General features: G+C 31.3%; 2 protein-coding genes and 1 long non-coding RNA gene across 7 annotated transcripts; 2 read left to right on the plus strand and 1 right to left on the minus strand.

Annotated features, from left to right (window-relative positions):
• LOC118067810 (LIM/homeobox protein Awh-like) lies at nt 1-6809 on the plus strand. Its single transcript, XM_035084771.1, has 4 exons — nt 1-311; nt 1136-1431; nt 5668-6122; nt 6371-6809. The coding sequence occupies exons 1-4, from the start codon at nt 306-308 to the stop codon at nt 6571-6573; spliced, it is 960 nt and encodes a 319-aa protein (XP_034940662.1). The 5' UTR covers nt 1-305; the 3' UTR covers nt 6574-6809.
• Nucleotides 6810-7438: 629 nt separating this feature from the next.
• On the minus strand, nt 7439-23633 carry Awh (Arrowhead). The gene is made up of 6 exons (XM_035084770.1): nt 23620-23633; nt 12634-12914; nt 8800-9017; nt 8268-8516; nt 8014-8187; nt 7439-7909 (listed from the first exon to the last, which is right to left on the minus strand). Exons 1-6 carry the CDS (start codon nt 23623-23625, stop codon nt 7833-7835), a joined length of 1005 nt encoding a protein of 334 aa, XP_034940661.1. The 5' UTR covers nt 23626-23633; the 3' UTR covers nt 7439-7832.
• Nucleotides 23405-26665, plus strand: LOC118067811 (uncharacterized). Of its 5 annotated transcripts, none has more exons than XR_004690432.1 (5): nt 23405-23781; nt 24232-24937; nt 25036-25453; nt 25539-25716; nt 25984-26665. It is a non-coding gene; the product is annotated as an uncharacterized lncRNA (long non-coding RNA). The 5 variants fall into 5 exon arrangements; XR_004690433.1 differs by having other exon boundaries at nt 24232-24857; XR_004690435.1 differs by having other exon boundaries at nt 24232-24601.
• Nucleotides 26666-27060: the final 395 nt, after the last annotated feature.

A 27060-nucleotide genomic window follows, 5' to 3' on the forward strand; every position in this document is an offset into this window, starting at 1 on the left:
GAAGATCCTTTGAATTTAATATTAACGTGTTCTCCGATCGTTTTACTTATTAAGTCATTTTATCATCGAACCACTGAATTTATTCGGTTGATTGTTTCTACTATTTACTTGAGAGCATACATAACCTAGCAAACAGTACGTGTAAACATTTAAATAAATACATTTATTGAAGAACATTAACAAACAAAAGTGTCGTTTTGAAGTAGTTAAAACGAGCATGAAGAAATCAGCTCCGTTTTAGTGGTTGCCTTGGATTACACAATATCTATCATCAAGTGTCATCAAAGTAGCGGAGGTTAAACATTATGAAGGTATGTTTTTTTTTGATAATAATATTTATTGAATGCTATTTTATTGAACACCAATGATGACAGTTCTATGTATGAGCCGTCGGATGAATAAAAATCAGGTTTGCACGAATATTTGGAATTATTTTAACAACTTGAGGATATTGTTAAATATAATTATAATAGGTTATATTGTAAGTCCAAATGTGAGTAGAACATCTGAATTGGATTAAAATGGAGCAGAAAGTTAATTATAACTACGAGGGAAATGAATAGTATAATGAAAATTGGCAGGACATTCAGCCCTTTTCTATATGAGAAAAATATGGATTTAGTTACATTTTTATCCAATTTACAATCACAAGACTAATTAGCTTCCATGTGCTCTTTGATGGGATAACGACGATTGATTATTAAATTTGTCATTTTTGAGATGAATATTTATAATGAGAAGAATAATTTTTTTATTTATTTATCCAAGTAAATTATTTATAGTTTGTTAATTTATTGAATAGACGATGAGAGAAAAAAGGCGTTGATTAATATGTTTTACAAGCAGTAGTCAGCAACACTCTATCGTTTGACCGTTAAACTAGAATATTTTTCATCTTGTCTGCTTGTCTACCTCCAAGAACACCAACCCCATATATGAAAAATTAGTTATATTATTCCTCTTTATTATGAGTTGATTACATTCTAAGATGTATATAAATGTTGTATCTAGCATCTTCAAGTCTATTTTTACAACAAAACCATCTACTATTTATGAAAATGATCTTGATGTATCACTATTATTTATGCTAAAATAAATTTATTCAATTAATAATTGATATATTTTTGAATTGCAGACCGAAATTTCTACTGAAGAAAATCTGGAGATCATCAATCCAATTAAAAATGTTACAAGTGTTAAGAAAGCAATAATTGATAGCACAATTGGTGGCTATGATGAGCACAAAGACAATGTAGATATGAGTTGCGGTGGATGTGGTGAATGTATTAAGGAACGAACAGTGTTATGTGTTGGGGGAAGAAGTTGGCACTCTAAATGTCTCAGATGCTATGTTTGTGCTAGATCACTTCATGAGCAACATTCTTGTTTTCTCAGAGGCATGAAGCTCTACTGTCGTCATGACTATCTATTGTAAGTAGACATTCTTTTTTACCTATAATTACGTTAATTCATTTAAATGGTGAATAATCAGCTCTAGATTATGTGTATTCAATAAATAAAAATTAGAAAGTCTCAAAAGAAGGTTGTATCAATAAAGTGATGGATTAAATGATTGTTTTTAATCTGTAGATTCATCGATAGATACACGCAGAGAAATGTATAGTAAAAATTACCCTAAATTTTATGGTAATTTGGTGACACTGCAGGGTGACGATAAAAATTACTCTACACATTGTAAAAATTACTGTGCACATTGTTGAATTTACCAAACTGCATAGTAATTTTTAGGATGAAATTAGAGTAAAAATAACTATGCAGTTTAGTAAATTCAACAATGTGCACAGTAATTTTTACCGTCACCCTGCAGTGTCACCAAATTACCATAAAATTTAGGATAATTTTTACTATACATTTCTCTGCGTGTAGATGGTGATCAAATAGAGAATTATGTTATGGTATTTACTTAATTGAGTTACACATTTAAGTAGCTCAGAAACAAGATAAATATCTAATAGAAAGAAATAATCAGATTAAACTAATTCATTGATCGTTTCACACTGATATAAACCGTGACCTATACTTAGTTTCACTATCAAGATATCTAAATAACTATTCCCTATTTATGTATCTCTACTATTGGCCTGGATCTTCAGCTTAGGCAGACGTTTTTTGACTACCTCAGTAGTCAACTAACACCGTGAAGAATCATTTGTTCATCTTAAGTCACTATAACACATGACAGTTTCATGAGTGATATTTCTAGATTTACCTGTCATTCGTAACTCAACCTTCAATTATTGAAAAAAGATCAAACGTTATGAATGAAAATGCAGATTATCCTAACGCATGACTTGCCAAAAAAAAAATAGGGAATCATTTCCATGGGTGTCTTTAGAATTGGTGGAAATATTTTGTAAAAGTTCAAGTCATTCTTAAAAAGAAAGTAGATCATGTAATAAATTGGTGAGAAATGCTATTTGAAAAATCATTTCCTTAACTAAGGAAGGTATGTTTGATAGAAAACATTGGAGAATAATTTTGCAATGACTAAAAGCAGATGATGTAATTAATTTGAATATACATATATATATATATATATATAATACCACACATGCAGTTTTATCTAATCTACCATTTAATAATCAAGAAATTACTTATTTTTTTCTATTGACATAAAGAGCATTCCTATCAAATAATTAATGATCTTTTCGAATACCAATCGTCTCTTGACACTTTATTTTATGGACCTCACATGCTGTGATAGCTATTCGTGTCAAATATCATAGAATATACTGATCCTTCTGAATGAACGAGGTCACATGACCTCCAAGTCAAATCCTAGACTTCAAAGTGAAGCGTTCATGATACTGTTGTTATTAATAAATGATGTCTAGAGAAAGTGTGAACTTTTCAAACGTTCATTTTCCAATCATTTTTAATATTTGAAAACATTTCTTAATACAATGAAGGTAACTGAAGGAAACCAAGTGGTGCTTGTAGTATTATATCATAGAACGTTTATTTTGAAATCCGTTATTTACTATATGAAAAATGGTTTTTAAAAAGGAGAAATTGTTGAATAATGTTTAATATTTTATAAATGATGTGGTGATTATGATGAGCATCATTTATAACACTTGTAATTTATACAAAAACAGTTGTTATAATTAAGATTAAACATCTAATCAAATTCATCAAAAGATAATCATGATTTGATGCACTCCAATCCATCATCATCATCAATTCCTTTGATGTTATTTAACTAATTTATGAAAAATAACTGATGCATTTATCAAACTGTTTCTTTAATTTAACTTAAATTCTGGAATATTTGATATTTTATTGACGTATGTATGCCAATGGACTTGATGCCAATAAAGGATGGACCGGTAAGAAAATATTTTCTTAGGATTCAAGATGAATGTCGTAATCGCGATCGACTATAGAGTTGAAATAAAAACAGATATGTAAAGAGTGATTGAATGATTTTGAAAACCAAGTTACATTCACTTCTCAAAAGAAGGTTTAACTTCGATACGACTTGTCTGTCAATACATCTGAATGTGAGATGGCTGCATTGGAAAAAAAATCGAAAAGACCTCACACCGAATACGTTGTCCTTGTTTTGTGTCTGCACAAAGTCAATGCGTCCTCTGCGTGGGTGCCGAATCACGAGAGTCACGAAGAAGTCGTCCTACCAGCTCTTACTCTCTTTCTCGGTTGGCGTTGAGTCAGGACGTAGAGTGTCAGAAGAGAAAAGAGACTTCATGGAGTGAAGAGTAAGAGAAGAATTTGCCTTGTAAGGGTCGTGCGGCCAGCTGTGATCTCCTTTTGATCTTATGTACGTACGCGAGTTGCTTTCAAGCGTGAGAGCCGCCTCTTAAATTAATAAATACTCACATTTTTTTTCACTTCTTTTTGATTCTTAATAACCCTTGAGACTTTATTTGCTTCTTTCAAATTTATATTTTCTTAAGGATTCAATTCGGAAACTGTACTTTATCACCTTCTTCTTTAGTTGGATATTTTTTTCATGGCAAATCTAATTTTTTAATCAATTTAAAGTCCAAGATTATTTTTAATAACTGGATCGAATAATAGTACATTTTGCACCAAGGGAGTAAAGTGAAATATTTTATCCGCAAGAATAATGCGAATTAAAGTATTTTACATTTACTCCCATGATGGACAATTTTAATTAAATACTTCAAAATCAGTACTGTAAATGATTAAAAAAAATACCTATATTTAGACTTAGGTATGGAGATGGAAATATATTGATGATTTATTCGGGATAGACTGTCGTCAAAAATGGTTGAAAAGTCTTCGATCCACGACATATTACAGTTCCTAAAATCGAAGCGATAATTTTTTGTGCCAACATCTCGGTCCACGGTTTGACTTAATCCTCGAGTGAGTTATAGGGCCGACCCATGAAAGAACAAATGAATAAATTAGGGCGGGGCGGTATGGTAGCTGGCGTACAGCCCTTGAAGATTTATAGATAACCCCAAGGCGGTGCTCCAACTACCTCTACATGTTCGCACCGATATCCTCACTATATGTACAATCACATATACCTGTCATATGTGTAAATTCACCTTCATCTATATGAGAGTTAGGCACCTATGTGCAAATTCTTCTGTTCTTTTACATCCACATGCATATGATACTCATCGTAAAGACATTACCATCCAACCATGGCGCCAGTACTTATGCAAACGAATTTTAAACACTAATGGAATATATATTGCACTCTTTTTCTTTCTATCTAAATCGAAATTAAAGGAGATTAATTTTTTTTCATTCATAAAAATAATTATGTATTTCGATTTATCTATAAAAATGTCAGTGAAGAATATTTTATTAAAACAAAAAAAAAAATATTCAACTATTTATTACTAAATAAAATAAATGCACTTACTGTGGTGATTGATGATTAATTTTTTGCTGTGAATATTTTTAAATGATTTTCTAAGAATGAAAGAGTATTGCAAAATGAAGGATAAAAAATAATATGTTTAGTATTTAAAACTCAAGTCTTAAATTATTAAGAGACTTCTAGGCGTGTCCTAGTATCTAAGATTATCATAATCGATAGTCAAAAGTATCACTGAGATGACTTGCATTCTTCTGATGCTCACATGTTGATTCAGCCGTAGATCCTTGACTTAACATATTTTTCCATACAATGAATATAAAAAATATTTATTTTCACATTTTTTCATACCTGCGTAATAGTTTTTTTTGTAAGATAATAAATTATCTTTCATCTTTAATTACTAGTAAAATAAAGAAATCTATCATAATATTTATCTCAAAGGTATCACTTACCTATTTTCTTACCAATTAGTTGATTTCATGGTCCTATAGGTTAAAAATCGATAATGATCCTAATGACGACCTTTTACCTACAGCTGTGAAAAATCATGTCTAAGACACAAGAACAAGATAGAGTAGTATGATAATGAGGCTTAGTGGCTAATACTTGTGGCCAATTTCACTTCTTGAATGAATTTGATTCACTTGGATACCTTTGGAGTTAAAGCTTTAAATTAATGATCTTGGAAAAGAAACTTGTACCATAACTTTGCCTCCAAGTCAACTTCATTGATAGTAAATCAGAACACAACAATTAACAAACCAAATTAAATTTGATTTATTAATTAATATTCTTAATTGAAATAATTTTTTTTTCTCTTTCAGAACATTTGGAATAAAATGTGGGAAGTGTAATCGAAGTGTTGGAGCTGGTGATTGGGTACGCAGAGCTAAAGAACGAGTCTATCATTTAGCATGTTTTGCATGCGATGCTTGTTCTCGACAACTTTCGACTGGTGAACAATTTGCTCTTCTGGAAGCCAGATTACTCTGCAAATCTCATTATTTAGATATAGTTGAAGGAAACAATACTTCGTCTTCAGAAGATTGTGATTCAGAGAATGGTGGAAAGGGTAGCAAGTCTAAACGAGTTAGAACGACATTTACAGAAGAACAATTGTCAATACTTCAAGCTAATTTTCAACTAGACAGCAACCCTGATGGTCAAGATCTTGAAAGAATAGCACATGTTACAGGTCTTAGTAAAAGAGTTACACAAGTTTGGTTCCAAAATTCACGAGCAAGGCAAAAGAAACACTGTGGCAAAGTTAAAACACAAAGTAAGTTTCATTTTATTTATCTTATTTAAAATAATAAATAATTCTTTTCATACACTGTCATAATATCATTCTTCTAAATTCCTTCTTTTATTTATTTTTTAAAAAAATATTACTAAATATTACATTTAAAAATGTACTGCTCAGTAAATTTTATACATGTAATTTTTTAAAACTTGTCGTTTCTTCTTTTACTCATTTGATTTCTAAAAAATGACTAAGTTAACCATTCTTCAATCTACTTCTTGCAGTGCATCAATCACCACCACTCCAACATCATCCAAACGATCTATATCCTGGGGGCGTTAATATGGTAGGTTCTTACTTCAATAACTACCAGGGAAGTAGCACCGGCAGTGAGAGTCCCGATAGTCCCCTAACACCCTTGACTCCATTGACACCGTTGACCCCAACGACGCCTACCCATTTGCAGCAACCCCAATTTTGCCACTAGAAGGGATAATTTATGAGGATCCTCTTTCACTAAAAAAGAAGAATATAAATACCAGTTGCTTTTTAAATCTTTGAGAGGTTGGAAAAGACTTTTGACGGATACTTAAGAAACTCAAGAATATGTATGTATAGCTATTGTTTTCAAGCTCAGGTAATCTTGAATACTCTGCTGGAGACAAAGTTGAATGTTTGTCTATTTTTCTTCTATTGTAAATATATATCTGACATTCAATAGAATTATTAATCACTTTGAATAATAGTGACTCAAGTTGTGTATATTTTTATTTTCAAATTTATGGTGTATATATACATAGATATATAATAATCATTAAATATTTGTCAGTTTATTAAATTTTTTAAGTATTTAATTATGTAATTGATCAATTACATTAATCAAATTTTAACAAGTATAAAAATCATTTTTTTATACAGTTGCAATGTTGTAAGTAATCGTACTAACATTAATAAATCATATCTTATTGTTATATAAATAAATTACAAATGGTCAAAATTATTTAAATATTCCTGATACTTATTTTAAACATAATTTTATTACCTAGTTAAAAAAAAAAAGGTATAAAGAGAAAAAATTACATTTTTTTTTATAAGGACAATTTATATGTGAATTGCAATTCATTTATTAACTCATTAATTTACAATATTTACATGAGACTAAAATACGTATAATTATCTACTCTAGATTTATTTTATTCTCCATATCCTCGAATATATTTCAATAAGAAAGACTAAAGTTTCGAAAGCATAAACACCAAGTCACAGTGTGTTTCACTATAAATTTTAATATCATCACATCAAAGGAAATATCGTATTATAATAATTCGTTTTCCTTAAATACAGCTGGTTGTAACAAAAAAATAAGCTTTAGAAGCGAGTATGAGATTTTTTTTTATAAATATCAAAGATATCGACTTTAAAAGTCTAGATTTATAATATTTTACAGTCTGATAACGAATAAAGTACACTCACAATCAGATTGACTTCCACTTGCAGCTTACATTCCATCCAATCGTTTTAGAAACGCTTGAAAATTGAGCAGTTTTAAATTCAACATCACATACATTATGATCCTGATATAAATACATCTTTTATTTTGGCCTAAACGTCTTATATACTCTCACAATTACTACACAGTGCATAAAAAGTCACTTGCTGCTTTTTCAATTTAAATCTTATAAGAGTAACGTGAGTTATAAATATTTACAAATAGAAATGCATTTATAACACAATCATTCACTTTCCTTAGACTTCATTAGACATTGTTAACATCATAGAGTCTTGAGAAAGTTCATCCATCGATTGTTCCGAGCCTGAAAGTACTGTAAGTATCAATAACTAATGAACAACTGTATCATCAACATCATTGGATATAACGAATAGTTAATTAAAAAATAGTTTATTTAAATAATAAATATAAACTCACTGTGATTGTGATATATTGAAGGAGTAGGACTTTTGCAAGCCACAGGACTAAGTTGATTTTGGTGTCCTTGATTATGTTGATGCTGCTGCTGATGTTGGAATGAATATGTTAAGTGTAAATTAATATGTCTTCCAAAATCTCCAGATGCTGATGAACTTGGTGGTGATTGGTGAGCTGAAAAATATAGTAGAAGATGTTTTTACATTACAATTAGTAAAATATTTTTAAAATATAACAAACTAATTTATGCATACTGTGTTGTCCTTTCATTTTGCCTGTATGTAAATGCTTTTTCTGTCTCGCTCTTGAGTTTTGAAACCAGACTTGAGTAACCCTTTTACTAAGCCCTGTGACATGAGCTATCCTTTCGAGATCCTGACCATCAGGATTACTGTCCAATTGAAAATTAGCCTGAAGAACAGACAATTGTTCTTCAGTAAATGTTGTTCGGACCCTTTTAGCTTTGTTTCCACCTTTGTGACCACTCTCAGAGTCACCGCCTTCTGTGAAAAGTCATTTTCATTGATTTACCAAAATTTATAAAGAATAATTCCTAATACTTTTTTTGTTATCTCTAAAAATAAAACACCATTGTCTTCGTCTTTAAAAGCTATCAATTGATACTTGAGACCTTTCAATAACTTTTATGTGAATAAAATAATTTTTTCAACCAATCTATTTTCATTAGACTTTCTATAGCCGTTGGGTATCAATGACGAAACAATCAAGTATCAAATTGATCGTGTAAATAAGAGAACAAGTAAGTGAAGGCATGAGAAATCTCACCATCAGACGAGGTGTTGTTGCCCTCGACGACATCGAGATAGTGAGCCTTGCATAGCAATCGTGCATCCAACAGGGCGAATTGTTCACCGGTAGAGAGTTGTCGGGAGCAAGCGTCGCACGCGAAACATGCCAAATGGTAAACCCTTTCTCTAGCTCTTCTCACCCAGTCACCGGCACTAACACTTCGTCCACACTTGGCACATTTAGCACCAAATGCTCTGTACAAAATAATATCATTCAAACTTCTTCAACCCTATATGAACTTATTCTAAATATTTTTCAACACTTGTTTTTAATTGGAATAAAAATTAATAAAACCTTCCAGTGATATGTTTATTGGATTAAAATATACTGTGATGAAGAATATGTAATCAACTGAGCGATAAATAGCTCTTTGGGTGGTTGAAACAGAACTCAAGCTTTCAGAGATACATATTTGATTGGTCAATCGAAGGTACAAGTTGATCATGTTTTATCCAACTGATAAATAAGATATCCTCAAATATTTTCTGCTAAAATATATAAAAGCCAATTATTGCTTTTCATGTTAATTATTTTGCAGCTGCATAGAGAATTAATTTATTGATTTTCTTATTCCTAGACAACTATGCTGCTGAAAAGTCCACGATTTTCTGACAGAATTGTTTAGAAGTATCATAAAAACTTCATGCTAACTTATAGATACACACATAAGGCTACTACATGTGATGTAACTACTTATAAATCTCTTGTATAGGAAAACTAATGGCTGTAGTTGGCTCTCAACTAACGAATGTATTAATGTACTCTTGTGGCATATACGTTAACATGGACTTTTTTATGACTATCTGTATAGTAACTTTGCAGATAAGTCGACTGGTCATTTATCGGACATCCTTATAAAGACATAGAATATCGCAAATATACTGTAACTTCGAGACCGATGTGCTCTCACCAAGAAAGGAAAACTAATTTTTAAAAATAAAATTTAAAAAATATTTTATTTTATCAAGGTAAATAAGTCAAATAGAATTAATTATGGATAAAAAAATAAATATCAATATTTAATAATATCTGGAAAGTATTATTAATAATTTTTTTGGTACAATTTAGTCCAGCATTAGAATTTTTATATTCATTAATTTTCCAATTTTTTTTTTTTATTTAATCGTAAGTTTCGTTTTGGAGTATTTCTTGAAAAACTACAACAGGTTACCTTCTACCATTAGATTGCATGATAAAATTGCAATTTTTAATTATAAATATCTTCATTCCTAAACGTCAAATCCTTTTTATTCAGAGAGAGAAAAAATATTCATTTTTAGTTATTCCATAAAAATTGCAAATAATTGTTCTCACGGAGTAACTACTTTAAATTTTCAAATAATTTTTCTCCAACATTTTAATTATAAAAAAATATTTTGTTTATGATGTTTGGTATGTTTAAGATTGTTCAAATTACTTTTAATAATAATAATAATAAATTAGAATAAAATGAAAAAGAAAGCATCAATACTGACAGGAATGGAGTTTTATCATTAAAGATCTGAAGATTGGAATAATATAAGAAAGGAAGATGAGAAGAAAAGAGACAGGGTCGTTGTAAACGGTAGCCGGGTGCCGTGTTGAGGCGTCTGGACGACACGGCACACGCACGCATTCTCGAATGAATGGCCAACGAGTTTTATGCACCGGGAGAATCTTCTGTTGCAAACACCATCGACGCGACTATCTCTTGCCTTCGCTCTCGCCTCATCTTCTTCTCTTTCTTTCACTTTGGATCAGGGTAAGCCGCTGGTGGCCAGTAATTAAACAACGACTAGTGGCCATTAGCCCATTATCATATTCATGAACACGGAAAGTGCATCCCGATTCCAACGTGAAGATGCACTGAAGCGGCTTCCCCTCACTTTACCTCCCGCGTTTATTATAGCCTATCTTTTCTTTCTTCCTTCCTTCTTTCACTAATGATTTTTACTTTTTTTTTCTTATTCACTTCTAGGCTCTAGAATCCATAAATACACGCGTGTGTGTGACCTCTGTAACATTTTATTCCTGCTTAGAGAATTAAATTTTTGTTTGGTATGATTAGACAATTCATAATTACCTGTTCTTTGTTTTCCAAAATAAAAATAAAAATAAACAAAAACGTGGGCGAATCCTAAACTCCAAGATTACAACGTCTTCTCTCCCTAATGTAACGCCTACGTGACTGGATGAGGATCAAGGATTTGAATTTTAAGTCGTTTGTTCTTTTCAAGATTGAATATAAGATTATATTATCATTGAATGCAAGAAAATTCTGCAAAAGTTGTAAGTTATAATTTAATGATTTAATATTATTTATGTTAATTAATTATATATAAATAAATATCTTACAGTTGTCACGATGAATCTCTACATGACCTTTGAATCCTTTGACTTCCTGTCGATCGTTGGTAGAAAGACGACGAGACCTCGAGGGTAGAGTAGATATAACGTTGGTAAAATTACGAGGCGAATTCCACTGGACCTCCCGCATGGAGGTTTCATATGACCACACGAGCACTCTGGCTCGTCGATCAAAGAAAATGAAACGGTTCTTTTCATATATAATAACGTCTCAGCAACATCGCGCCACACATTAGAACTTTTATATAAAAAACTTTTTCACATCTATTTAATTGATGGCAGCTTTGACTATTATAAATTCCTTAAATGTGTCAGCGAAGAATTGAGAATATTTATTATTTTTCAAACCATAAATGCGATATAATAAAGGTCATCGAACGTCTGTGTGACTTGGGAAAATTTTATTATCGGAGATTTGGTATTCTTTATAGGGATATCTGATTGACAGTTGGATAAACACATTGGACAATCTCTCATGGACCATCTCGTTTGCCCTGTATACACAATTGACAAGTCATTTTGTAAGCCAGTCATTTTGGCCAGCTTAAGAAATTTATACTTTCGTTTCATATTTATTTAATACTAATTTTATATAATGACTAAAAATTCATCGAAATGGGAATACACTAAACTAAATTTATAGCTGTAGAAACAATATTGTACTTTTTAAATTATTTCATTAGATAGATATATACTGAAAGAATTTAATATTAGCTAGTAATATTTTTTTTAATTAATAAAATCAAAATTTTAAATATTTTTTCGGACTTGACATGGTAAGATTTTTATAGATTCAGTTCTGATGATTATTTAAAATAATAAAAAAAGACATTCATTGTGCTAGATTAAACCACTGTTACTATCATCTATGTATTTACTTTATTTATTCTTTTTTTTTAATTTATTATTTATTATGCACATTAATTTTAATATTGTAAAATATTTGTATGTCGCCATCTAATGACTATTAGACTAACGACAGTTTGTTAGTTAACGACGATTACTTGACGATTAGATTGTTTATAGCAACGAGGGAAGAGTTTGTTTATCTCCAGTTTTTAACTGTGACTTGAGTTTACCGCACGGATTCTTTCTTTTAATTAATTGCTGTCAATCTTTAATAAACATTTTTATTTATTTATTAATCTGCCGAAGTTGTTATTGAGTCCTATTTTACAATATTTATTAGAAAAAATTATTGTTTTTTATTAAAATGTTAAAAAAAAATAGTTAACTTTAAAAAAGTTTTTTTTTACCCTATGTAGTAGGGTTTTCATTATTTAAAATAAATGTTTTCTTATTAATATTTTTTCCCAGTGTGCATTTCAGCAACAGATCTACTGAAAGTGGCTTTCACGATATAATGAATGTAATTGTTGGAATTAGTCGTAGGACAAAATTGAAGAGCAAGAGAGAGGTGTTAATTAGCATACGTTAGAATGAAAGAAAGAATTGAATACTTACAAAGCGTAGTCGTGCCTGCAATAAAGTCTCATCCCTCTAAGGAAGCAAGAGTGTTGATCATGAAGTGGCCGGGCGCATGCACAACACCTTAAACACCTTGAGTGCCATGTTCGGCCGCCGACGCAGAGGACAGTTCTTTCGCGGACTCGTTCCCCACAACCACCACACTCCATTACTCCTGAAGACACGTCCGGAATGATTCCAGTGGTCGTTCCTGTTGCTGTTACAGTCGACCTGCTGCCTTCACATTCTCCCTCTGGTACAGTGTCTTCACTTTCAGTCTAGAAAAATTAATTATTCTCATTTTTCATCATAAATATTTATTTTTTAACTCAAAAAAAAAATAATTATATTTGGAATAAATATAGCTTCCAATTAAAAAAAATATTTCAAAAAGTTTCTTTGGTGATGAACTACAATCAATTGTTTAAAAAACTGTGGTACGTGTTGTATAAACAATTAAATATCTCGAGAACTATTGATTGTAGAAAATTGAGACTGATCTCATTTTATTCCTTATAAAAATCTCTAAAAATTATATCTAGCATGTTTTGGTCTCCGATGCATTATTTTCAAGATATTTGATAAAATAAAAGGGATTTTTTCATAAGCAAAAAAACACATTTTGCAATGTGGTCACAAATGCTTACTGAAGTCTGTCGTCACTAAAAATATGGTTATATTGACTGGATTATAAGAAATATTCTTCACCACTTAATCAAGTTGGATAAAAAATCTTCCTTCTTTCACATTATTTATTTATCCAACAGTATGATAATATAAATAATAAATTAAATATCTGTTTGATTTTCTGAACACAAAAAAAATATTTTTCTTGTGTACTTTTATTCGAAAGTCAATAGAATAAGTCAATTCCCAATAAATACATTTTCAATAAAGGTTCGAGGGAACTAAAGTACATATAAATAACTTCATGAAGCTGAAAATTTAGTTTCGAGTGTCAGCCATACGAAATGGAGTGTCGTGAAGAGTTTGCACCTCAACTGTGTCTAATCGTGTGGGTTTGAACCAGCTGGTCAAGCGAAAAAGTATCCCGCAGTGAGGAAAGCCACCGATCCGACCGCATCAACGACCGGCAGTCATTCAACTCCCCTCTTCTATTTCACACATATAGCTTTGAGGTTGTACAACATTTTTGAATGATACAGACAAATGAATAAGCTGCTGAATTCTCTCCACTCTGATCTTTTCAAGCCCATCTTTTCTCTCTTTCTTCAGGGTATATTTCCCCTGGTTGTATACACGGTAAAAGCACATAATGCTCATACAGACCGACAGGATGTCCCTTTGGGCTGTGTTAGCGGTCTTGTTACATCAAATTGTCGAACAGTTACTGCTTTGGAGCACAAGGGGTGCGAGAAAAATGAGAGAAAGATCGAAATAGACAACCCCTAGTTCTTGTGTCGCGCAGACTCCAATGATTGGGGCGTGTCCGATAAATGGTTATTAAAGGTATACTGTCAAGGGATAGAAAGGTATCGACATCAACTTGGTGAGAGATGTTGGTAATACTATTATACATATTTTAGATATCAATGAAATTCTATTTAAAATTCATTTTTACTCAGCATTATCTCAATAGTCCTATTTCATTATTTTTATCTATAGATTATTTCTTTCAATTGAAATGCTCCAGCAGAACTAGACCATGTTCGTTTTTAAATCAGCAACGTTCAGAATGTACCCTATCTCATGTGTCAGTTCTCTATCAAACACCCCAAAAAACGGTGTGAACTACCTCAAGTTTGAATTCTCTAAATAATAACAGTGTTCGTTGTTAAATTACTGAATGATTCTATTCTGTATCTTCTATTCAAGTTTTATTATTTACACCAAGTGTCAGCTGTAGGGTTGATATTTTTGGGAAGAAAAAATTTAATAAAGTGAATAGAGGATTAATTTGTAATTAATTGAAATAGATAAAAAAAATGAATGTGAATAGTTGGTATTGAAATATCTCATAATATAGAAAGCAACTCTCATCAGGTTGGAGTAAGAGATAAAGAGTGAAAGACTTTCACGATACATCTTGAATATAAAATCATCATCTTTCTTTTGTGAATCTCATGAGAATTGGCAGTGTTATAGACAGTAAATGGTTTTTTTGTAACAAATCTCATGATACGGATTTAAAAATCTCTTACAAGTACTTTTCATCTCTTCTTTCTGAATGTTATTGCCTTATTTACAGCGGATGGTCAAATGTAAGTAAAAGCACCAAACTTACTATTGAAGAGAATAAAGTTTAGAGAAAAGGGATAGTTATTCTCAGTACATCTATTCAAATGAATACGAAGGGTCCATTCTGGGATCTCGAGTGGTTTCAGTTTCTCTTCACTCACCTCTATCAAAAGGGGCCTGGATATGACTTTCAAAGCCAAAAATCCAACCAACGGGGGGTCTTGTGGTGGCCCACTGTAGGCTTTTTACCTATGCCAGGTCACGCCAAAGAAACTCAATACAAAGTCATGCAGACAACAAAATCCGTACCATGTTCATGTCACTTTTTCTCGCTTCATGTTCTTTGCTCAACTGTAAATCCATTGAAACTGATACTTCTTCCGCGAGGCTTAAAGAAATTATTTTTTTAACTAGCCTAAAGACTTGATATACCTGTCTCATAGCTGCATTCATTTAGTGACACTAACCTACGTATTCATTTCCGCAATATGTAATAATGTCATCTGGACACATACAGACATGATGATGGACTTGAGTATTCACATTGAGGCGCTTCTTCAGTTATAAAAGGTAAGTTCTTGACTTTATCATTTCTAAAAGTTTTTATTCAAATGGATTATTTAATACTTGGGAACTTTTATGTTGGCTTTATGATACATAGCCCAGTCATGAGAGCTGTTTACAATATTGTAAAATATATGAGAACAACGAGAAATTTTTTAAAGAAATAATTTATTAGCCCAACTATTTTAATTTAATTTTATATTTAATTTTCAATATTTTAAATATTATCTGTCATTAAAAAATTCATAAGAAAAACGACTCTATGAAATTGGACAATTTCATTGTTGGCTTTAGACATAGAAGCAACTCGTTGATGTCTATTTATATTTAACTGTTTGCAGAAATTTCAGATCCTTTTTCATGGAACTTTTAGAATAAAAAGTCATCAATAAAAAATTACTCAAATATTTTCTAGAATGCATGAGCGAAAAAATACCCAGGAGGACATTCCGGTCTTTATGTCTAACTTTTTTTTGGTAATTTTATGTGTTATAATATTATAAAGCTCACCAGGTGAGATGTCTTGACAAAACGGTTTAGCATAAAACTCTTAAAAGTCATAGACGAAAGAAAGATGACCGATGGAGAAAAATGGGAGGGAAAAATATAGAAAATAATACGCGAAGCTATACATTATATATATCCACTTTCAGACGAGTTTTGTCTGTTTCCTCAAAAGTCTAGCTTATTGAAAAGCTAGACGAGGGGCACGAGCCTCTTTACGGCGCTTTCGTAGAAAAAATTTCCATGAGTTTATCCCGTGCCAGGTTCTTTGCCTTTTTCATGACGAAGAAATATCTCTTAAAAATAACAATGGACCCCCAAGTGGGGAAGACGGAGGGAGTCATAGCACTCTAGGGTACTCGAAATCCATTTAAATGATTATCCGATTTTGGTTTTCTGGCTTTTACGCCTCTTGATGCCATCGTCACGCGTCTCATTTTTATATCGACCACTGCGGTGTTCATCCATTGTCATCATCGGTTTGACTTTCTTAGTACACACAAAACGATCAAAAGCACGAGCGCACCCGTACCGATTTGTACGAATACAGATCGATTCACGTATTTTGTATTGTTCAATTATGTACTCGCCTCTTGATCAATTTCAGATATCATACATTCAATAAAATACAAATACGTTTATGGCTACTTTTTAAAAACTTTACAACATCTCATCCGATTTCAACATCTGTCTCGTTTGCTGATCCTTCAAATCTACTCTCTGAAAAGTGAATCAAAATTAATCATACTAATTTACTAATATTTACTTTAAGTATCCACAATCACATACAGGTGATCCAGTTTGAATGATATGAAACATAATCCCATGAATTTGATCCTATTTATTGACAAAACATTCACTAAATACTTGAGGTGTATAAATAATTGGCCGACTCGTGTCTCTTTTAATCGGATCTGTATAACGAAATCGTAAATACACATTTGAGCCTCATTTGAAATACTTTGTACGTCCCACACGATATAACTCTAGTGTTGCTACTACTCTGGCTGTCGGTGTAATTCTTTTAGCATCTTATCGTTCCTCCACTTTACAGCGTGTGTGGCCTCGTACAGTAAATTCTCAAAGTGAAGCGCAAAATGGCGAATCAAGTCTTGATCTCAAGTTATATGATCGTGGTTTTTACTTCTTGCTACATTTTTTTTTTCTTTCCACTTTGATTATTTCAATATCAATGACCATCAGCTATGCCTGGTTCTGGATATGCTAAAAATATTTTAATTATTTATCTCCATCATCAGATAAAGTATTTTTTATTACCCACTATTTATGTTATCATTTTAATTGTGAATTAAATGATGGTGTGAAGAGTAAGGTATATATACATTCACTAGACACTTTGGGGATTCACGAATTACACATGGTACCAGTTGTCCACCAACGCTTATCAACTTCATCAGACAGTACATATTAAAGCGATAATGTCATATGTTTGTACTGTACATGAACTGGGTGACTCTCACACTTGGTCTTTGGCCGATCCAAATAAAATGCAAATGCGCAGGCGAGAAGGGAAGAATACACATTATAGAATGCATATGTGCATGAGTAGTCTGGGTGATAATACACCATAAATCGACTAGCCACACGGCAGATAACAGGACATATAGGAGTAAAATGTTGGCGAAAACATATTTGCAAGTTTCTTCATCTAACTCACCTGACAGAATGAATAATTATCAATAAATTCTCCCAACTTTTATGCTGTGGACCAGACACATAAATATGTTAAATATTTATTATTACTTTCGAGTCCTCTTTTTTTTTTCTTTTATTCTTTACATTCATTACAATCTCGATTCAACCGTTGTTGGACTATCTACATGTTGAAATGTATACTTTTAGTGCATAATATAATGCTAAAGGTTGGTAAATGTATTTGCAACTATTGAAACCATTGAAACAGAACTTCTTCGACTAGTGTCGATAAACTACTCTACAGAATTACATTATTCAATTTGATAGATAAATCTAGTGCAATTTAATTACATCAATGGAATGCCTTAATTACTAAAAAAAAAATAATTTGCTCAAAGCATGCTGAAAAAAAAATTAAATTATTAAAGTAAGTTATTTAAATTAATTTAATTAAAAAATTAATAATAATTTTTTTATCGGCATTTTAAATTGAACACGCTTTAGGTGTGTTATTCTAACATGTTTGCAAAATCTTGGATTTGCAGTGCAATCTTACTACACGCAGAGAAATGTATAGTAAAAATTACCCTGAATTTTATAGTAATTTGGTGACACTGCAGGGTGAGGGTAAAAATTACTATACATATTATAACAATTACTAAACTGCATAGTAATTTTTACTCTAATTTTATCTTAAAAATTACTATGCAGTTTAGTAATTTTTACAATGTGCACAGTAATTTTTATAATATGTATAGTAATTTTTACCCTCACCCTGCAGTGTCACCAAATTACTATAAAATTCAGGGTAATTTTCACTATACATTTCTCTGCGTGTATCAGCAGTATAAGAAAGTGGAACCAATGATTTTTGAATTAATTAATTACAAAAACAATTATAGTTACCTTCATGATAATAATCCTTTTCTTTAAAAAACGATAGACTCCTTATTGGATTAAAATTAATAAATCACCATAAAAATAAATAAGACTGATAACAAAATAAATTGTGTCTACTCTTCACCAACTACTTTGCAAAATTTATCTACACTGATAGCTAACATTATTGCACTGACTAAACTAACATTGTTAATATTTATTTCAATAATAGTATGTTTTGCAAAAAATTTTTTGGCAATATCAATGTTGCAAACACAATAGCGATAACACGTCGCCGCGACACAGTGTCTGATACGCGCGGGTCTAACATCAAACCATGGTTCAACGCGCGGCTGAGTATTAATCCCTGGGCTCAATAGAACCGTGAAGTTACACCGCGCAGTACACTTAGCTTCATTCAATAGGAGGAGCTTCGACATACCGTGGGCGTACCATTGATTCATGAAACTCTCATTGGTCCATTTTACCACTCCTTTTTGCTTAAACCCGCCCTGCAACATCATTCCTACAATTTCGCGAGATACGACCGTTTATATACTTCTCCTTCATGCTGATGAATCTCGGTGTAGGGTGAATCGCACCTGGCAACGTCAAGCAATCGATAATTGAGGGTCTGAAAATATTGAGGAAAATCTGATAAATATACAACATGTATTTTTGAATTCACAACTTTTGATTTTTATTTTTATTCATATTTATTATCCTGTTTATCCATTACTTCTCTACAACACATTACATTTGCAAATTTTCATTCATGTCGTTTGAAAAAATTCAGCTCATTATTAAAATCAGTAGTCTTCATTGCCTTTAGTCAGACAGTGAAGTTTTTTATTTTCTAGTGGTAAATTATTTGTAATAAGTCCGATTTTGCGAATTCATTATTACTATTGTTTAAATTTAAATAATATTAATACTCAATTATGTAATATTATATCCACTATTGGATTAATAAATATTTATTTTTTATATCACAGTATTAAAAAAAAAGATAACTAGAAAATAAAGTGTTATTTGATAGTGACATGTTGACATAAAATGTCTTCAGTGACTATTTCATTAAATGTACCTTCTAGTTGGTTCAATTAAACTTATTAAATATTACATTATCACTTCACACAAAATATGTAGGCTATTTATTTACCTGCATTTGTATTACATATGTAAAGCATGTGTGAGGTCCAGTCTATAAGTATACATATATGTATAATAAATAATACAATCTTTGCCTACAGCGATACAAAATCTACAGACTTGCTTCCACCTCATATACGAACAGTCGCGACGTGTCATTAAAATTATTTATGGAGAAATAAGAATCAAAAATGTTTCTTTTGGGTTCTGTGGTAACTCCTCTACATACTGAAGACCTTCATATACCATTTGATCACTGTTTTATATTTATTCTTCTTTTTCTGAAACATTTACAAAAAATAATATTTAATAACAACATAATTTGTGATGTATCATTGAAAATTGCAAAAAAATATTAATGAATAAATTTAATGCATGTTGATATTGAATCAATAAAGATTTTATTTGTACATAATGAAGAAAATAAAGTTCAGTTAGTCAATAATTCAGCAGAATAGCACGTGTAATGTAACCATATACACACAGCGAATGTATATGGTGTGCAATTATTATATGCTTATTACAAAGTTGTCGGTTGTTCCATCAATTGAGCAAAAAAGGATTGAGGACGCACTTTTGTATTGCAAGAGAGTCAGCAGGATAAAATGAAGAGGTAACTCCATAGGGGGGCATGCGTGAAGAAAATAAAAAATATAAAAGAAGTGTGCTCAGTTGGGGGGCTATTTTCGAGACAGTAGGTTACCCCTCGTTGTGAGGAGCGCGCGCCAGCCAAGAGTATCACGATTGACCACGTGGTAAAACCATCGACATGTAAATCCATGTGGGGTATCTAATATAACGCTTTCTCGGCACTTTGTTAACCTGATCGATGCATGTTCATCCCTACTCTTTCAACTTACTCCATCGGATGGTCATCGACTATTCTGCTTACATATGCATAAATATTCGTTTAACCTTTTCAGAACATTCTTCCGTAATATATAGGCTCTGCTATGATAGTTCGAAGTTAAGATTAATCGACGCAGATTTGTCTCGGCAGTTGTTGAGAGTGGATCCCACCCGACACCGACACTTTCAGATTATTTATCATTCTACATATTTCCAGACCAACATCATGTGGTATTTATTTCCTTTCTTTTTTTCATTTACACCAACATTTTTCCTAAAATTTTGGAGCTAATTAATATCCTACTGATGCCAATCTAATATAGGAATGGACAACAGGATCATCATTAGGCCAGCATTAATCAGTTGATCATCAAGTAGTCTTATCATTCAGTCATGGACCTAATCATATCCTGCCTGAATCACCCAAGCGATGCTTTTTATCATTCACTTGGTCTGTAGAACTATATTTTCTGCGACATTCACCCTCTCTAATTTCACCATAGCAGACATGATTACTTAATTGTATATTGAGATCATGACCAAAAAATTACAACGTCTGACTGAGCACCGATCCTACACTCTATTTAGCATTTGGGGTTGAAGGGAGAATGTATTTATTCAATTAAAACATCTAGGGAATTTTTATCTCATATAATCTTACCATGTCTATAACTTAGCAAGGAACAAAAAAAATAATCCTGAATGTCAATGTGATTTTTTGATGATTGGTGGTCTAGAAGTAAAATTGTTTCATTCCCCACAGATGTATCGAGCTAATCTGCGTGTACTTAATGCAGTTATCTTGGACAAAAAGATAGATTGATGCTGATAGCAAAGCCTCACCTGTCTAACTCAGATGCTATCAATAAGACTAAAAAACCACGTGTATCATTGAGGTGAACAAAAATCAATGAGAGATAATAAGAAAAGTAACAGAACATAATACAGTACGTTAATAAGAGGATTATTGAAAGTGTTGAAAAGAAAATTTTCAAATCATGCACACAAATTGTAGCAAATGATCCACGGCTTGAAAATCAAGTAGCTAATATGATGGATCGATGAAGGTGTGAATCACCTGGGAAGATGCATTCCAATCGAGGATTCATCCATATCACAACAGTCGTTCCCAACAAGCTTCTATCACTCTCTCTTCTCATTTTCACTCTGTTCATGATTGATACGCCCACTTGTGATATTTTGGTGATCAATAACATATCCGAATGCGTTAGCATCTAAGACGTGGCTATTATTCATAGTCTTCCAGTGAATAAATAATTTACATCGTCATACTAGCACCATCACTCGAACCTGCTGCTATTCAGGTGTGCAGGTACCTGTAGTATATACATTTAGACATACTACTTCAATAGATCTTATACACTTGAGATTTATTATTTATCATTTTTTTCTCACACATCATTATTGAGTTTAAAGATTAATAGCACGTTTATAGATTCTAGATCAATGAAATTATTGTTAGAAATTTCTTTTATAAATTAAAATAACAGTAAATACATATTTATTGATACTCAACTATTCCATTAGCGAAAATTGATCGTTTTTTTAAGTTGAAAAATTTTTTTTCCAAGGTTACTAAATATTTCAGATTGGTCAAAATCTCACCCATATCAAAACTGAAGTGATTTGAGCAATAAAATTAGGACGAAGATAGCGGCACTGAAAAATCTATAAAACCTCTCATAAAACAAACTCCAAGGTGGCCTTGTCCTGATTCAAGATTTACATGCATTAAGAAGTTATTATAATATTAATAAGATATTTAATAGGCATTCACATAACTAAATCTTGTAAATGTTGAGTTTATTTTCATTCTCTTCAGTTGTAAAACTTGTGAGATTTTTGACCATAAATAATCCTCAAAAACAAATCATTATTTCAATAAAAATCAACGCTTACATTTTGAAATAAAATATTATTGAAATAATTATTTATTTATTTAGTAAAAATTGTATTGTGTCTTTCACCTGAACAAATAATGTTTAATTATAAAAATAGCTAATAAAGTTAATTATTTGAATTTTAATATACATTAATTAAAATATGGTAAACAGCTACTTAATATCACTAGTATGACGTGGGTTGTAGTATTTTATGTTTAACATGAAACCGTAACTCGCCGCCTACTGCTCATCTTTTCGTTTTTTCGATTTATAATTTATAGTCATCCGACGACTTGAGTCTGGTTCATGAATGCGAAAAATTACTACCAAGTTATTTCCATAGCGAAAATTTCGTATAAATAAAAATCTCATTACCACTGCCTAAATAAATAATCCACAGTTCACAATGTAATGTCGTTCATCAAAAAATGAAAAAAAAAAAATAATAATTATGTAATTTTTAACATAATGAAAAATATTTATTTCATTTCAATGTTTTATGAATAAAAACTATGAATATTAATTCGTTTTTAAATTATGTAGTCAATATTATAAATTCAGTTAACTTGTTATGAATCATTTTATTAATTGATTTATCGTCTTTTCTAAAATATCAACGTTTTCACATAAATCTTATGTACTTTATAACATTGTTTTTTTTATTAAGTTCAAGGAAAAAATAATTTATCTGATTTCAAAGCAAAATTAATCTCAACTTTACGTATATTTTAGAACGGATGTTCATTTCCTAGTGCTTTTAAAATTGAAAAGATAAAAAAAAAAATTAAATCTTTTTTCTCTTGATATAAATTATTTTTTATGAACATCATGAAAAAGAGATTTGAAATTACACAAACATAAAACGTATGATTGAAATATCTATAATTATCATTAGCAAGTATAAAGTAGCTACATTTTATTTAATGTATATATAAGTTCTTTAATTGTAATGACTAGTTTTCTATATAAACTAATCATTCTGCGAATGTCATAAGAATTTATTAACAAACATAAAAGACAAATAAGAGCCAATGTATCATTAATGTAAACTAAAATCTTAGTCTGTTATTACACAAGAACTCCGCGTCTATATTTTACCAGAAAACATTTACGAGCAAAAAATGCACGATGGTAGCAGTCATTTCTGTCACGTTATAAAGATCGTTTGCATAGTTGATTACAAAATTTTATACATAGATATAGAAACTGCATTATAAATGACTTTTTATTTCTCAATCTTTACAACTACGTTAATTATCTTCTTGGTATTGATTACCTGCATTTTTTCAACTTCCGTTTGATCCTAAAAAAAAAAATATAAATATAACCTTCAATTTTTCAAAACGTTCATTAATAATTGCAAATAAATTTCTGTTGAATAATTATTAGGATAATAATACAGAAAATGGCAAAGGACTTACAAACGGCAATCACTGAAGTAAGTACTAACCTAATCAAGGAGTCGACTCCCTCGTCCTCAGATTTCTCTTGACTTAAAATTCATCTGGCAGAGATATAACCTCACAATTTGTATCTTCTATATCAAAGCTTCTTACTTTCCTCTCCTATAAGTATTTTTATTTTATCTACGACCATTATTTCATACATTTTGTAAGAAAATTACGTTTGAATAAGTTAGGTTATGCAAATATAATAATAATGAGTCAAAAAAAGAATAAGACCAATGTGCAAACGAGGTATCTTTTGTTTTGCTAATGAGCTTGTTCTCCTAAGCAGACAGATGATTCAAAATTGAATGTGTAAATTTACAGAAATTTCATGATTGTATGTATTTTATGAAATACAATTAAATTTAGCGACTTTGAATAGTAGTATCTTCATTATCTTGAATAAACAAGAAAAATCTATATAATTTATTTTTTTGCAGAGATAAAATAAAATACCTGGAATGGTTGATGTCTCTTATCAGAAGCAGAAGAATGGATTGATGAATAACAATAATGATAATTCTCTGAAAATCCATCACTCATTTTCCACATATTTAAATAAACATTCGCGAAGCAGTAAGACAAATGATGACTGCAAAAGGACATTTTTACTCTTCATAGTTCATATATCAAATGCTTAGAAAAGGCGACGACACATAAATACTGGTGTGCGGTGTACAAAAGTGGTTGTGGAAGACGCAAATATTCCAAGAGTCAGTGGATAAAATATATTGAAGCCATCTCGTGTTCGCGTAGGCTTCACGATTTTTCGGGGACACTGTCTCCCACCATTCTTATCCCTTAATACACGTAAAAAATTGTATCTTCTATACTTTTAAAAATGAACTTAACCTTTTTTTTGATTATTTTTCAAGGTCCAAGAATGACTTATGTCGCCGGTAATCTTTTACTCTTTCTCTATATGCTATACTACTCTCTTGTAGTCTACTACCAGTGATGTTTATTTTTTCTCACTCACATCTTCTCTTTTTACAACCGTTTATTTTCTGTGGCACCCACAGGAGTCTCCCGCGACTAATGCCCACCCTCGTGATTTCGCCAACGTGTAAGAGTCTTGTGTTAATGATTTGTGAGGTCCCCGCTAAAATTATTCCACCAACTGGACTGTTAAAATTGCCTTCGAATGTACCTGATCAATTTATATAACTTGACACTTCATATATTTTTATAAATGAAAAATAATCCTATTTTTCACTTTATAATCTTCAATCTTTTTTTTTCAGATGATAAAACAAATTAAAAGACATCCAGTTTATAAGTACAAGTCTTGAAATTTACTGAGAAATATCAATGATCGATTTACTCAAGCATTTTAATTGGAACACCAAGTGGATCCATTTTTATTGAGGATCATTTGCAGCATTTGTATAAGAATAACATTCGAGCAAGTAATGAGAACTGTCAGACTGACGATCTAACTAGGAGTAAAGGGACAGGGTTCAGGATTATTGAATTACTTTGGAAACAGCCAAATGTCAAAGACTAACCAAGAGCCAAACTAACTTGAGTGTATGTATGAGAGCTGAATCGTTTGGTGTTGGTGAATTTATGCGCTGCATAGGATATAAAGTGTACGGGTAAATGGGATTTATATTCTCTTAGATGTGTATAATCAGGAGCTAAGAGAGAAATGGACATAAGGTGATTGTTAGTTTATTCTGTGAAGGGTCACAAAAATAACAAACTCGTTAACATTATTATCCTAAATTTCCTTTCATTTTTCTAGATATGCCCAAATCTGAAATGATCCTGGAAAAAGTGATAATTTAATGAGAAAAAAATCTCTCACTGCACCTCTAAAAGTCAGTCATTACTTTAAATACAGATGAAATGTTTGATGCGCATTAAACTCTTGTGTAAGATAAATCCTAAGGAGTCATCCATCTGTAAACGTGAGAAAATGCGTAAGTTCATTTTTAGATAGATATTATTTCAATGAACGATTCAACATAGCCTGCGGCCATATAAGATACCCACGTTAAAAGTAAGGGAGATTCTTTTGTTTGAACGCGTGGCTGCATTTGTTAATAGGTGCATTCGCTTCACCTGCTATTGAAACGTGCCACGAATTCTCTCATCTCTTTATTCGAATTTAAACCTTAATCTTGATAGAAATATATCTTAATTTGATGTTTAGTTTATCATAATAAAATTAACTTGTTCATTTGCAGATTAAACATTCTAAAAAATAAACAATCCAGCGCATATTCAACTACTTCTACATTTTGTTTTTTACTTGATAAAATATGCATACGTACAAATGTAACAAAATAGCAAGTAATTGAGTTTAATTCACCAATAAGCACACGACTAAATTTTATTAACAGTTAGATTGACAAGTGATAAAGGAAAAAATATGATTGATAAAACACGTGTAATATTATACTAATAGTAGTGTGAGACATTTGGGTAAGGAAAGTCAAAGTTCAATGACGAAACACGTGTCAGATAATCCATTTCTCAACAGAAGTCCGTCCATACGCCTACGCACGTCGAGAAGGGAGAGAAGATAAGCGAGGTCAGTCGGTGTTACCGAAACAGAAACATAGAACATCCCTATGTCAGTGTAACAACCCTTACTCTAGGAGGCGGTGACCTCCGTTGGGGTTGCACAATCGCGCTCTGATTGATAATTTATACGGTGCGTGCAGGTTATTTGATTATCTATCTTCCCCTTCTGTGACTTGTCCTCGTCGTTCTATTCTTTCTTTCACCTTACTAAATCTTTATATATATTTTTGTTGAAATATTTTCTATTCATATATAATCATATAATTCTGCACATGTGAATATTTTTTTCCAAAATGAATTTCAATGTAAAACTAAAAAACATACTTGTAAATTATTGGAGTATTTGAGTTCTGCTAATAAAAACGATCTAAAATTTAAAGATATAAAAATGCTAAAATTAATTATCATAAAAAATGATTGTTTTTATGTAAAAGAGATGAAACATGATTAATTTCTGAGATGAATCATGGCTGAATGTATTCCAAATATTGACATCAGTAAATAAAATAGCATTAAATAATAAGAATGATTTTTCTTATGTATATAGGATAACTGATGTTTATATTTGATTAATATTGTTGATATCCTGGTGATATACAAGAGCTAGCGAAGCTTAGTCTCAATATGAGGGGATGAAACGTTGCGGGATGTTATGTCATACGAAACAAGGGTAAAATGAGTAGAGAAGGAGGTGACATGCGGGCGGAACTCATAGTGATGACAAAATGTGCCATCGT

The sequence above is a fragment of the Chelonus insularis genome, unplaced genomic scaffold (genome assembly GCF_013357705.1).
Source record: "Chelonus insularis isolate UGA/USDA-ARS -01 unplaced genomic scaffold, ASM1335770v1 contig_397_pilon, whole genome shotgun sequence".
NCBI classification, from domain to species: domain Eukaryota; kingdom Metazoa; phylum Arthropoda; class Insecta; order Hymenoptera; family Braconidae; genus Chelonus; species Chelonus insularis.